At 42.3% G+C, this 15367-nt stretch overlaps 1 protein-coding gene across 22 annotated transcripts in view; it reads right to left on the bottom strand.

The window, feature by feature from the left end:
• The window catches only part of DAB1 (DAB adaptor protein 1), a 758910-nt gene that overhangs the window by 208933 nt on the left and 534610 nt on the right, over positions 1-15367 (bottom strand). For 19 of the 22 annotated variants that reach the window (XM_073357552.1, XM_073357549.1, XM_073357567.1 and 16 more), the window contains one exon: positions 14907-15019. The exons of the other annotated variants lie outside the window; for them this stretch is intronic. Coding sequence is in view for 1 of the 19 variants with exons in the window: in XM_073357569.1 (XP_073213670.1) it covers positions 14907-14925 (19 nt within the window). In the remaining 18 variants the exon portion in view is untranslated. The remainder of the gene's footprint in view (positions 1-14906; positions 15020-15367) is intronic. 22 annotated transcript variants of the gene reach the window in all.

The raw sequence follows: 15367 nt of genomic DNA, 5'->3' as shown, positions 1-15367 counted from the left end.
TTTGGCCACATTTTTCACCTCATCCATCTTGTGTGCCCTGAACATGTCCCAAATGAGCACAGCAGGTTTCTTGAAAAGTGCTCATGGTCTCTTATTCCACACTTTTTCCAGCCACTCAATAGTCCCACTTTCATCCATCCACCCATCCCTTTTCAAGTGCATGTACAATGACACCAGCAGGAAATTTTGTGTTTTTAGGCAAGGTGTTTCTTTTAAAAATAACAACAGGCGGGAGCTTTAATCCATTTGCCAAACACGATAAAACCACAGCAAAATGGATTTTTTCATGGCCATTGGTTTTAATTAAAACTGTTTTTTCCCCAACACCAGTTACCGTTCTGTTGCTTGGAGATCGAATGTCATCGGTGTTTCGTCCATATTTCCTATTTGTGACAGTTCAAATGCATATTCCTTTCGATATTTTATAATAAACCTTTGGAAAGATTTGATTTTTTCTTCCAGATCTCTCGGCAGCTTTTGCACTATCTTTGTTCGCTGACGAAGACAGAGACTATGACGGTTCATGAAGTGAGTACACCAACCTGCTGATGTGACAAACATTGATGGCTTTACTGAGTTGTATTTGTCATCTTTCGACATTTGCAGAGCATGCAGACGAATTCCTGTTCTAGTGACAATGTACCCATTTTGTTGACATTCAACAACCCAATTATTGAGATCTTTTCTCCAGCTCAGGAAATGAAGTGCACCTCGTTGGACATTTTTTCTGGTTTCTTTGCATGTCTTTTAGTGTTGTTTTATTTTTTCGCCATTCTCTTACTTGCTTCTCATTGATACAGAATTCACAAGCAGTTGCGCAATTCTTGTTTGCTTCTGGACATTCAACAACTAAGTCTGAACGCTGCATGATAAGCTGACCTTTTTCCTTTGATTTCACCAGTCTTCATTTTAACTACTACTATGAAAATAGATTATTATTATTGTAGTTATAGATTTTGTAGGACTTTATATAGGAATGTCAGCTGCTTTATCACTGTCAAATTATTATTGTTCTTCGTTTATTTCAAAGCAGCCCTGTAGACTGGCATGTCTGTGGGGATAACAGGCTATTTCAATTTTATTAGAGATTTCCATGGATTCTGCACGTTACATTTTCATATTGGCTTGAGACTTACGAGGTCCATTGGTAGAAATGCATGAAGAGATCAAATTACACAGTAGCGGACTGACACCATTGCTATAGTACTATCGTTCATTGTGTTTTTCTGATTGGCTTGGAAGGCAGAGCATTTTGTGAAATGCATGGGTCAAATGTTATGAGGATCTGCAGCACTGCTCTTTTAGTATTCCTTTCAAGCCAACCTAGTCCACTAAACAAAGTCTTTGCAACTTTAAAAGGCTGCAGTATTGACATCAATAAATGGGTCGGCAAAATTTAGCTCCCAGCCTGTCAGGGTAAGCCACTGGCGGGACGCGACGTTTTGTTTACCTGGAGCGTCTGCAGGCATGGAGCCCTTCAGCTCCCTGTGGCCGCAGTTCGCCGTTCCCAGCCAATGGGAGAGCCACTTCCCGCAGCTCCCATTGGCTGGCAACAGCAAACAGGGAACTGAGGGGCTCCATGCCTGCAGACGCTTCAGGAAAACAAAATGACAATGTATTAGATATTCAATTCAATGATTTCATAGAGTTTAAAATCATCAAATTTTGGTATAGACCCATTTACAAGCCAACCCCCACTCTTTGATGCGTTACTTTTTTACCAAAAATATTTGGCTTATGAACGAATATATACGGTATACATATTTTTACCCCCGTTAAGCAGCAGTGAGAAAGCACTGAAATTTAGAGCTATATGGTTGAATGACCTTTTCCAAAAGTTGCCTCTAAATACATGGCCAAACTTCTAGGTATGCAAAATTTTACAACAGAATTTCTACACACGTAAACTGCCATTTATACACATTCAAATAGGATACATAAGGGCCTCCCATACCTGATTTGCACACACACAAATCAGTTTGTACACAATCAAAAACACCGTTGTGAAAAAACAGTGTGTGCCAAACTTTGGGTGCATAAAATTATATTTGCAATTTCAGAAATAAAAGCTCCATTGAGAATTTGACTGATTCTGCCTACGTAAATGTTGGAGTGCCAAATGAACCTTAAGCCCTGATCCCGAAACATGGTCCGTGTGGAGCAGATTGCACAATCGTAGTTTTATGTACCATGTATGCTATAATAAGTAGGGCCCATGGGCTGGATCAAGTTCAGCATTTCCAGCCTCCACTATGCTTTTATGGTCTAACATCAGACTTCCATGACAGCTCTGATTCTCTGTCACTGAGATCAATGGAATTGTTGACATCTACTTTAAAAGGAGCAAGATAATGCCCCTGCTTGAGCACAGCTTTGCATGCTTCATACTAAAAAAAAAAAAGTCACTGAGGGCCCAATCCTAGGCCAAATGACTTCAGCGGGAGCCTTTCGATTGACTAAAGTGGGCTTTGAATCTGGGCCCCGAAGCAAAAGCTCCCTTTAATCAGAATTATTTTTCAATAGTGACAACATGCATCACAGATGGGAATAAACTTCTCTTGATGTGTAAACAGTATTTATAGTAAAATGTTCAATGTGAATTTATAAAGTTGTTAATTATTTCACATGTACAGATGGACTCAAGCAGCAAAATTCAGATTCAGATTTCACACACCTTGGGCAGGGAGGTGTCAGATCTAGCACATTATAAAAAGAAATCTGAATTTTGCACATGGACCTATATTCAGAGCTTGGGACATTCCTATCTAGATTTATCACTCAGGTACTTCTCTAATATAGGTAGTTCTGATTAGATTCAAGTATTACCCTAGGTTTACGAAGATCTTCTGCCTTGTGCTGCAAATTACAGGTTTGCTTTATGTAGATCATAAATAATCACTTACAACTGATTTTTCAAAACAATCCCTTTTACATTTGCTTAGGAACCCTGTTCATTAGAAAACTGCATTTAGGTTCTCACTATTTACATTTTTTTAATATATTAGAAAATAAATATCCACATGCAATATTCAGTGCAATATATTTATATAATGCATGAAACTTTATCACGTTTTCCAAACATGAGCTCAATCTTGCGACTGCCTTTGTCCAGGCAGACCCTTACGTTGTGAAAGGCGACAGCGTACTCAACGGCAGTGCAGGCCTGCCAATGAAGAGACAAATTGCAGAATCAGAGCCTTACTGTGTATTGTAGCTAGAATACTGTATAGAAAGTATGCTAACTAGAACGTAACAGTTTCATTAAATATTTAAGGTATAGCAACTACCTTTTTTTTAAAAAAAGTTTTTAAAAGCCCAGTTTCTGACAGAGAGAATATTCTTAAATCCTATTAACACAATTTTAATTCTCTGATCCCTTGCTGACATTTACATAGATATTTTCAGTAAGATTAAACTAACAATGACACTTATCCTGCAAGCTGCTCCAAATGGGCACACCTGTGCAACCCTCATTGACTTAGATGAGCTGGAACAGGGAACTAGCCATCAGAATTCATCACATGTTTGGAGCCTGCCTATTACATGGGAATAGGGCTTAAATTCTCAGAGATTATTTCCTGGAGACCCCCCATCCCACATCCCGCATTTGGGGTTGCAGGCTTCAGCTATGGGGCAGCGGATCTCAGGGCTCAAGTCCCATGGGGGGAGGCACTGGGACTTGGAGCTTTAGTCCTGTGGGGGAGGCGTGGGCTGCTCTGCTCCAGTGGGCTCCAGCTCAATTGAAGTCCTGCATGGGAACAGAGAAACTGACTTTACACCAAGTGCTGTTAAAAGCAGAACTGAGAAAATAATGGTTTGTTGTTGTTTTGCTTATGGTTTTTTAGTTATTGTTATCTTAGGTTTAACTCCTAACTACAAGAGGTATAAAAATTTCAGACAAATGTGATTTTTGAAGCCCTGTGCCTTTATATATTTTTCAGCCCACGTATTTTTTGCCTTGTCACTTTAGTGATAAATACATTTCAAAATGCAGATTCCTCTCAAAATTATCTTGCAAAACTGGAAAGAATTTATCAGTTTAGCTGTTAGGATACACACAGAATACTTGACAGTTAAGCTTGGATGTATTACTGCAAAACGTGTGTAATTTACATAAATATTCAAAGAAATGGTCATGTCTTTTTGGTCACTGTACACTCACTCTGTTGCTAACAGACGTTAGAATCACCAAACAACTCTTCACATGAGATGTGTCATATGTACATGAATATTTATACTTATGTGCTCAGCTGTTATGAAGCTTTGAATTCCATCCCACTGTTTGTCAATACTGTAATGTAACTCATCTGTCTATATAATGAAAGTGTATGTATGTCCTTTTATTTTTTTAAAATCAACCTAGAAATAGCATAATAAAATATAAGAACATTTTAAAAACTACAGATTTTCAACAGGACTGAATGGCCAGTGGATAGGTAATGGGATACCAACCCTTTCACCTACAGGTTAACAGTTTAATTCCCCCAAGTTCAGCAGTGACTGGAAGTTGTTACCCCCGACAGCTGCTTAATGCCTGAAATGAGTTTGTGGTCTCACTCCTGTTTCTAATTAATTAGTGTCCACATCAGCAAATTAACTGGCAATTTTAGAAGAGAGGACAATGTATTGAATGGGCATGGAAAGAAGTTACTCACCTCAAGCAGTTATGATAGTGCTTGGACATGCGTGTCCCTATGGGTGCTCAGCTGTAGGTGACTCCCAAGCAGTACCTATATTGTAGGGCTGCGGCTTTGGAGTCGAATCACTTACAAATGACAATTCTATGGAGCCAAAGATGGCATCAGAGGTGGAGTCCCCAGTAATCGCATAATGTTCTACGAAGGTATGGACTAATGCCTAGGTCACCATTCTACAGATTTCTGAGATAGGGACATTCTTGAGGAAGGCAACAGAAGAGGAGACCACTCTTTTGGAGAGAGTGCAACCACCAGCTGGAGGTGTCATGCTGCAAACCTCATAACATTTTTTAAAATGGTTCGAGACCCATTTGGAGAGTCTCTGTGCTGATATTGCTGAGCCCCTGGATCTCTTCACAATAGAAAGGAAAAGCTTAGATGACTTCCTAAAAGCCTTTGTCCTATCTAGGTAAAAGGCCAGGGCTCTCTTAATGGCTAGTGTGTGAAGTATGGTCTCCCTGTTATCATGGTGAGGCTTGGGATAAAAGGTCAGGAGGTGAATCAGTTGGTTTATATGAAAAGGAGAGGTAACCTTGGGGATGAACTTCAGGTGCGGTCTGAGTGTGACCTTGTCCCGAAAGAATAGAGAGGATGTGCCATCAGTACGGCTATTTCCCCTATTCTCCTCAGCGAGGTGATTGCCACCAGGAACGGCATTTTCATCAACAAGTGTGTGAGCGAACAAGTAGCCATGGGTTCAAAGGGAGGGTCTAGTCAGGCTTTTCAACACTAGGCTCAAGTGCCATGTACAGCAGGGATGTCGGGGTTGGGGGGGAAAAGGTTTACTATATCCCTGAGGAATCCTTTTGTAGTTGGGTGTGAGAGCACTGAGTACCCCTCCAATTATCAATCAAACCAAGCCTTTGATTCAGTGAATCACCGTGTCCTCTGTACTGTACTTTCTAAGATTGGATGTCCTGATAAATACATCAACGTCCTAAAATTGCTTCATGATAACATGAAAACAACTGTTCTGAGCAGCACTGGCTCCCAGAGCGAACCTTTCAAAGTACAAACAGGAGTCAAACAGGGCTGTATCACACTCCAACCATGTCTGCGGTTTTTATTACCGTCATTCTTTACCTAATTGCTGGGAAGTTTACAGCTGGTGTTGAAATCATTTACAGAATGGACGGAAAGCTGTTCAGGCTCTCCTGAATGCCAAGAGTAAGATCTCCACAATATCTATTGTGGAACTTCAGTATGCTGATGACAACGCAATCTTTGCCCACTCTGAGAAAGATCTTCAAACTATTTTGGATGTGTTTGCCAATGCTTACACATGTCTTGGTTTCACTCTTAATATCAAGAAGACTAAAGTGCTCGATCAACCCTCTCCAAATGAGGTATTACATGCCCCATCTATCAAAAATCAATGGAGTGGCACTGGAGAATGTCGATCATTTCCTCTACCTTGGAAGTCATCTTTCATCCAAGGCAGATATTGATTCAGAAATTCAACATCGCCTGAGCTGTGCCAGTGTAGCTTTTTCTCGTTTATGGCACAGGGTTTTTGAAGATCACGACATTCGAACAGACACCAAGCTTCTTGTTTATCAAGCCATTATTCTCCCAACACTGTTGTAATGAGTCCGAAACTTGGACAACCTATAGACACCACTTCAAAGTCCTTGAGAGGCACCATCAATGCTGCCTTCGTAAGATTCTGAAGATGCAACAGGAAGACAGGCACACCAATATTAGTGTTCTGGAAGAGGCAAAGACCACCAGTATTGAGGCAATGATCATCCGTCAGCAATTCCGCTGGATTGGTCATGTTGTCCGGATGCCAGACCATCACCTCCCAAAACAGGTTCTGTTCGCTCAGCTGAAGGAAGGGCACCGTAACAAGGGTGGACAACAGAAGCACTATAAGGACTTGCTGAAGGACAACCTAAAAAAGTGTAATATTGACACTGACACTTGCCCAGGATCACTTAAAATGGAGTGAAGTCCTACGTGATGGTCCCCTGCATTTTGAACTTGCTCGCCTACAAGCTGAAGAGGACAAGAGGTGCAGGACAAAGGAGAGACTGGCTTCCAGTCATGATCAACAGTCTCCTGCTGAGCCTTAAAACATCTGCCCTCATTGTAATAGAACTTGTGGTTAAAGGACTGGCTTTATTAGCCACCTGAGGACCCATAACTCCCATGGAATATGATCATACTGGGTAACAAGTGATCGCCCATCATCATGACTTATCAGTGGAAGGCTGCTATAGCAGCTAGGTGAACTCTTAGTGAGCTGAGAGATAGTCCTGATCTTTTGGGAGTCAGTACATAGTGTAGGACCCTTAGGAAAATAGCAGATGTCAGGGAAATTTGTTGGGAATTGCACCAAATCCGAAACCTGGGCCACTTTTGCAGGTATGTGAGACATGTAATGGATTTTCTACTGGGCCGTAACACTACCTGACCTCCTCCAAGCAGGAGCTTGCTATCCACTGGAAATATGAAGGAGCTAAGCCTTGAGGTGGAGTATCCCCCAGGTTGGGATGGAGAAGGTTGGAAGGATATCGGCACCAGCTGTGACACATAAGGGAACTAGGTCTGTTTCGGCCAGGTGGGAGCAATCACTAGGACAAGCTTCTTTTCTTTTTCTTTTTAAAAGGACTTTTGACAGAAGGGGAAACCGGGGAAAGGCACAGAGAAGGTCCTTGTGCCATGGAAGAAGAAGGGAGTCGCCCAGAGAGTGCTGTCCTATCCCTGTTCTGGAGCAATAGTGTGGACATTTCTTGTTCAGGTAAGTGGAGAACAGGTCTTAGCTGGTGTCCCCCACCGCCTGAACCGGCTGTGAAGCACTGGTGGATTTATCTCCCATTTGTGGTTGTGAGGGAACTTGTGACTGAGACTACTGGGTTTTGGACTCCAGGAAGGTAGGCTGCTGATAGCATGATGGTGTGGTAAATGCACCAGTTCCATAATTTCAATGCTTCTGCAGAAAGGGAGGTAAACCTGGCTCCTTCCTTGTGTGTGTATTCCCTTGATCAGTGGAAGGAAATGGGTACAGGCATTCCTGACCACCCCAAGTTCCAGGAGAATGATGTGGAGAGACATATCCATGGGTGTCCATTTGCTTTGTGTTTTAAGGACATTTAGATGTGCATCCCATCCTATAAGGGATGCATCGGTGATGAGAAGTAACAACAGGGAAGTTTGAGAAAAAGGAATCCCATTTTTCCACCAGTCCAGGGAGTTTTTGACCTGGTGGGTAGCAACAGAGGTTTGTCTGATCTGTTTCTGTTTGGTCTGTAGAATGAGATTAACCATATCTGGAGACACTGCATGAGAAGTCTGGCATGAGGTAGCACTGCTGTGCCTGCCGCCATATGCCCCAGGAGTTGGAGAGAGTATCTGGCTGAAATTTGAGGACTTTTGTACGTTCTCTATGAGCATGGCCAAGATGAGGAACCTGTGTTGAGGCAGGAGCGCTCTGGCCTGTCTCGAGTTGAGGTTGGTCCCTATGAACTCTGGGCGCTGTATAAGGGTGAAGGTTGATTACTGGATGTTGATCTGTAGATCCAGTTCCGTGAACAAGTCTACTGCAGTTTTAGTAATCTGGCAGGCCTCACTGAAGGAGTGGGCTCTGAGGAGATAATCATCCATGTAGGGGGAGATCATGACCCCTTGGGAGTGTAGGTGAGCAGCCACTTCTGAGAGGACCTTGGAGAATACTCTAGGAGCTGATGATTGTCCGAAGGGGAGTACTCTGTACTGGTAGTGGTCTTGTCCTAGGGTAAATCTGAGGAACTGTCTATGGGATGGTAGGATTGAAACATGGAAATAAGCATCCTGAAGGTCGAGGGCTGAAAACCAGTCCCCCTGTTCCAATGCTGGAATAATGGCCACTAGAGTGATCATCTTGAATTTTTGAACCTTGACAAACTTGTTGAGTACTCTGAGGTCTAGTATGGGTCTGAACCTCCCTTCTTCTTGGGTATCAGGAAATAGGTTAGAGAGAAAACCTTTGCCTTGTAGACGGTGAGGTACTGGTTCTATGGCTCTTACCTGGAGGAGGAGATCTATTTTTTGTCATCATAAACTCTTGTGAGAACAGTACCTGAAGAGAGACAGGGAAGGGTGTTGTGGAGGTGAGAGGGAGGTAAAGTAGGTGGAGTACCCATTGCAAATGATTTTCAGAACCCTTCAGTCTGATATTATATGTTCCCAGGTGCTGCAGAACAGGGCAAGCCGGTAACCAAATGGGTGGGACAGATTGGTCAGGTGTAGTGGTTGAGGGGAGTGGTCATTTCGACCAATAAGTCAAAATTGATGGTCTGAGGCTGATGGTTGCGAAGTGGAAAGCTGTGGGCCTGATGGTTTGCATGTGGAGAATCTGGATTTCCTTCTCTGAGGTTAGTAGAAGCGTTGAGTTGGGAATTGTGAAGTATGGGATTTAGATTGAAACTGCAGACTACATTTTCTCTTTTGTCCAGGAGTATAGATCCCTAATGAGTGGAGAGTGGCCCTGGAATCATTAAGGGTATGGAGGGACATGTCAATCTTTTCAGCAAATAACTTGGTGCCTTCCAAGGGAAGGTCTTCTACAGTCATTTGCACTTTCTTAGGGAAGCCAGATAGGTGTAACGATGCTGCTCACCACATAACCACTTCAGTGGAGATGGACCAGGCTGCTCTGCTGGGTGAATCAAGGGCTCATTGGAACATTGCGTTGGCTACTAGTTGTCCCTCTTGGACAATAGCTCAGAACTGGTCACAGTGTGACTCTGGGAGTTGTTCAATAAAACTGCTGCGCTTTGAATAATTGACACTCATATTTCACCTTTAATGCTTAATAATTTGAAATTCTAAATTGCAATGTGGCAGAGGAATAGGCCTTTCTCCTGAAGAGGTCCAGGCATTTCCAATCCCTATCATAGGGGGTGGATCTCATTTGGTGCCAGTGGCCCCAGGAGTTTACGGTGTCTACGCCGACAGAATTAGGGGAAGCGTGAGAAAAATGAATTCCATCTCCTTAGCTGGGACGTAATATTTTATATTGGCCCGTTTACACATAGGTATCACAGATCCTGGGGTTCTGTCATATAGCCTTGGCTGGGTCCAGAAGGGCCTCATTGATAGGGCCTCACTCATATTCTGGAGCACGAGGAAAAGTGCAGGATGTTGAGGAGATTGTGATGAATATCTGCAGTGTGTTTGCCACCCTTTTTGCCAAGTCCTGGAAGAGCCAGAAATCATTGGCTAAGGATGGGGCGGGGGGGCATCACTGCCTCATCTGGAGAGGAGGAAAATATGTTAGTTCTTGGTGTAACTTCCTCCTCTACTCTGCCCTCCTGTTCCTCCATGATTTCCTCTGGAGTTTCAGAGGCTCTGGATGCCATGGCAGAGGGAAAACATCTCACAGGCTCACAGTGAGTCAGGCTGGAAGCCTGGCAAGTGTAGGTTCAATATGCCATCCAGGGATCCAAACAGGGCCAATGAGATGGTGGATAGAGTCTGATGGTGGTGCCCATGGCTGGCCAAACCATTGTGGTGGCAGAACAAGTTGAGGATATGTATGTGGAGCCTGTTGATAACGGGAGGGAGCATGGGAGGAGTGGTAAGAGATGACGTTCTCTCTCTCACTGTCTGAGTCACCACTAGAAAGCGGAGAGGCATGGCAGGGTACTGAAGAAGTTTCCCGTGTTTGGAGAAGACCTGGTACCAAAGGGGAGACTCTTGTATATCAGATACCCTGAGCTCTCTCAAGTACTGGAACTCCTGTGGTGCCGACCAATCCGCTGGTGATATAGAGGGAGTCAGGGATTCCACCCGCACCCAACACTCTGGGGCTGGATGGGTCACAGTTGACGGTACCCAAGGTACAACGTGTACCAGCAGCATCTTCTTAACACTGTGCTCCCTGATCCTGTTTTTGTTCACTGGTACCACTGGCTCAGTGCCTGTGCCCATCAGGTCTTTGGGTGCCTCAACGGTATGTGCTGCTCCAGATCCTCATAAGCTACGGTACTGTGCTTGGACTGTCTCACTATCAAGGGTATGGATGATACCAAGTGTGCCAGTGATCTTTTACAGCTAGCTCAGTGCTCACTCTGGGGGCTCACAGCTCTCTTTCAGATGTCTTACAAGAGGGGTCCGCAGCTTATTTCTTCAACTCATAGTCCCTGGATGTTGATGGATGTTGGGAAGATTCGTGCTTCCTGGGTGAGTCTTGGCACGGATCCAGGGAAAGCGGAAGGGCTGCATCCATCAGGATGATCTTCTGCCTCAATTTCCTGTCCTTTCGAGACCTGGATTTAAGTTGCTGAAAGAGACCACACTTCTGCAGAATATGGCCTCCCCCAAGGTAATGAATGCAGTGGGAGTGTTTATCTGCTACAGGGATGGACTCCTTACAAGTGAGGCACTTCTTGATGCCCAGTGAACCGGGCATACCCCAGTGTGGGAAGGGGTCCCCAACAAAAGGGGGAAAATAAAAGGGCTTTTGTTTTTTGAAGAGAAAATAAGGAATAAACTAAAACTCAGTCTGAAGGGGCTAACTAGCTACTAAAAATGCTAAAAAAAAAAAAAGAGAGAGAAAAACAAACCATTGCAAACGGACTGCTAATGGCTCCATCTCCAGCCAGGAGCAGTTTAGAAGGAACTGGGGAGGGTTAGCCTGCGCATGCTGGTTAGCCTCATGATGGGGTACAAGGGCAGACAGTGCATGGTGGGCCAAATGGCCACTGCTACCAAAGTTCTCCAATCAGCAGCACAAGCACACCTACAGTGAAGCATCCGTAGGACAGATACTCAAATAAATGACCCACCCACTTACCTAGACAGACAGGTTCCTGTAAGTCATCATATAAGGGAGAGGTTCTGAATTTCAATATGCAGTATTGGATGTGTTTTAAATATATGGTGTACCTATGCTCCTAAATGACACCCATTTATTCAACAGCATACAGTACGTACTCTTCAACATATATTTATTTAGGTACTGTGTTTGAGACTTTCAAAGTAGTGTAGAGGAGTTAGCCACACATCTTCCATTAAAATTCACTAGGCTAAATGCAGGGCTAAATCGCTTGCATGGCTTTAAAAATCTCAACCTGTACAGTTGGGGTTTTGATACAATACATATGAGCTACACAGTGTATGGTATGTACACAATTACACAATCTGCTGTACTGCACGCTTTAGTGCTGTATTCTTAAATGATCATGTGAATTTTGAGGTAATAACTAATTCTGATTTCTGCTATATACTTAAATTATCCATGTATTGATAAAAGGGTGTTTCAATACGATCAAAGAGACTTCTCTTAAAAATGTTCACTGTGTCCTTGAAGAAATCCATACTCTAAACAAGCACCCCACCTGGGTATCACACTCTCTCATTAGGGATAACACCCACAGCTGCAAATATGTGCATTTTTAAATGTAATGTAGACATTACATTAGTTGGAAGAAGGCCCTTAGGGCTCCAAAATATGGAAAGTAATTTATTTATCTTTAATTCACCCAATCTAAAACATTCCCAACACTAAATAATTACCTTTCAATATGATGATTAAAATAGCTATTTTTATTCTAAGGGCTTGTCTTCACTATCAGCATAAGTCACCTAAGTTACACTACTCCAGCTATGTGAATAACGTAGCTGGAGTCGACATAGCTCAGGTCGACTTAACATAGTGTCTTCACTGCGCTGCACTGATAGGAGATGCTCTACAGTTGACTTACCTTACTTTTCTCGGGGAGGTGGAATACCGGAGTTGACCAGAGAGTGCTCTGCCATTGATTTAACGGGTCTAGTAAGACCTGCTAAATCAACACCCGATGCATCAATTGCAGCAGTGAAGACAAGTCCTCAGTGTATCTAGGGAAGTTGTTAGGGCTGTTATCAATCTGCGTGTTTCCTTACAGTGCACCAAAAGTGTATGCTTTAACATTTCTCTCTCAAATGAAATTGTATGTGTTGCCTTTCTGATGTTATTATGAAGACCAACACTTACTTGCAATAGCACCAACCATTTTACTAGTGGTGGATAGCATTATCTGAAAAATAATCTAAGGTGTGTTGAAACTCCAGAGCCTCAATAACTTATCTTCAATCTCATTACTGGAAAAATGAGCCTGGAAAATTATTCTCATTTATATGATATTGCTCTACTTTGCAAATGTGACATGCATCTCCAACCCTTATCTAAGATTCTCTGACTAGTAATGTAACTTCTCAGATTAGCCACTGAAACAGTACAGTATCAGCACACCATGGATTATTCATTGCAGAATGCTATTCACAGTGAATAAGACGGTCCATGCTATTGGAGGTAAAGAAAGAACCAAATGACCTATTTTTCATTTGAAAGCCAGTACAAGGCAGATAAGAAGGAACAAGCATTTATATACTGTGCATATCCATAAATATTGTACAAAACCATATAAACTATATTTGTTTTATGTAGTCTCATCATTTCCGTGTTCTCCTCATCTGTTTGTTGCGTCCACCTATTGTCTCTCATCTTAGACTGTAAGGTCTTTGGGGCAGGGACCATATCTTTGTAATGTATTTGTGCAGATTCAACCAGAAAAGGGTCCTGATCCATGACTTAAGTCCACAGGCGATACCAGATACAAATAATAACTGTTATTACTCAGACTTACCCTCACACCCACAATTAGATACATCAATGAGAATCTTCAGCAAAGATAAGGGAAGCTCACTTATAAGCTCACAGCCTGAAGAGGAGAGTGAACAGAGAAGCCTGCAATTCCCACTGAATCAAGTGCAACTCAAAGAGCCCCTTTATGCCAACTGGAAAAGGGGCTGGAGTACATAAACTGGCACAGCTCCATTAACTTCAGTGGAGCTACTGTGATTTACACCAGAGAAAGATCGGTCCTGTTGTGTAGAATTCCTTCATTCACTCAGTTAAATCATGTTTGTCAGCAATTACATAGCTCTAATGTGTGCATAAAGCTATTCTGGGCCTGTTGATTACCGGGACATCCACGCCAACACAGTGAAATAGAAAGATACAAAGCAAGTAACTCAAGTGCTAAAAAAAAAAGTTATGCATTTGATGTGTATGCTTGATCTCTGGCTAAATAAAACATAGTAGCAAGTCATGCTTCTACCAAAACACCATCTAAAGTTCTAGTGTGTGACTAAATTAGTTGCTGTTCTCCGAATTTCATCCTAGGCAGCATTTCTTCTCAGTTTTATTCTGGAACAATACAATTCAAAATAAAACTCAACACGTTAAGTGGTAAAGATAGAAGAATAGGCTGAGCTTCGGAAAAGTTTATTTTTCTTTCTCTGAAATACAGCACTACTTCTGTGTGTACGCTAGCCGCAGCACTGGTTTATTTCAGTGCTCTGTAAAAATTACCAGTCTTGGGAGAAAACCTTCAACTCCACTTGGTGCTCCTCCTCACAGTGCTAGCAAAAGCATCAGCCCTTCTTAGACAACCCATAAAAAGCAGCAGTGCAAATCCTGCCAACTCCTGCTCGATGTTCTACTTGCGTGATTTGTTATTACCCGGTGCAGCAACACCTTTTACGAATATCAATTTGCTCACTGCACAGATTTTAGAGACCACAGTGTAAAAGCAAAGGCTCCCTTCACATTATCTGTTTGTCTTCTGTGCCAAGAAACTGCTTCCTCTCTGTCGCTAATAAGCTTTTCTTATTGTGGTTCATCTTAAAAATGAATCATCATAAATTTGAAAATACAAATCTTTGGTCAATTCTGTGGTGAGAATTCATTTATTATGAGACCACATGATGCAGAGCTATGCCTTTTATCTGAACAGGGCATATTTTTTCACTTTGTTTTGATTCCACATTTGAAAATTGGTCCCATATATTCTTCACCAGACCCAAAACTTTACTGATTTGTTCACTGAAACATTAAATGCCAACTAGAAGCCAGGCAGACAAATAAAATCATTTACCAGTTTAATGTCTGGAGTTTCTTGTCTAAGGAAAGAGAAGTACAGTTTTAGGAGTGATGAGAATCCACATCTGAGATCAAAATCCATTAGCTTTAATCCTTTTGATCCTTAGCTCAAGCTGAAAGTCAAAAGACTTCCTACAGTGGTTAATTTTTAGATGTAATTTTAGAAAATGGTTGACTTTTCTGATTTTGAAAGGGCATTACATCCTTCATGCATTGACCAGACTCAGGTTATGCATTGATTGTGATCAGTGATTTTCTGCATCACTTGCTAGTGCGGGAAAAACAGGCCATATACTTACATTCCCCATAATGCATCATTTTCTCTCTAAACAGTGGCAGCAAACAGGCACATCCAATACTGTATTACTTTCTTCTCTCATTCATGACGATGTCACACCCAGGCACTGTGATTCTGAAAAAGAAGCATTTCCCAGGTTCTAAGGATAGAGGTACCCCAACCAATCCATCATGCTTTGTGTGCTAATGATAGACTCATGCATAAGCAGTGAGAGGCAGCAGGCATGAAAAGAAGTGAATCAACTGTCAACGGTTGTGATCTGAAGGACTGCAAGGCTGTGATTAGAATTTTCAATCAGGGCTTCCACAATTCATCATGCTACCAAGGAAAGAACATTTTTATAGGCATGTTCCTTCATCAGTCCTTTCTGCTATTAGCATAACGAGTTCTAGGGCACACACAAAAAATGTATCAGATCTTGCTGCCTTACAGTTAAAAGCATGTATATTTGAATCTTTAGAG

This window comes from Lepidochelys kempii, chromosome 8, assembly GCF_965140265.1.
Source record: "Lepidochelys kempii isolate rLepKem1 chromosome 8, rLepKem1.hap2, whole genome shotgun sequence".
Classification (NCBI taxonomy): domain Eukaryota; kingdom Metazoa; phylum Chordata; order Testudines; family Cheloniidae; genus Lepidochelys; species Lepidochelys kempii.
Note: the sequence above shows the minus strand (reverse complement) of the source record. Positions and strands in the feature narration are given on the sequence as shown.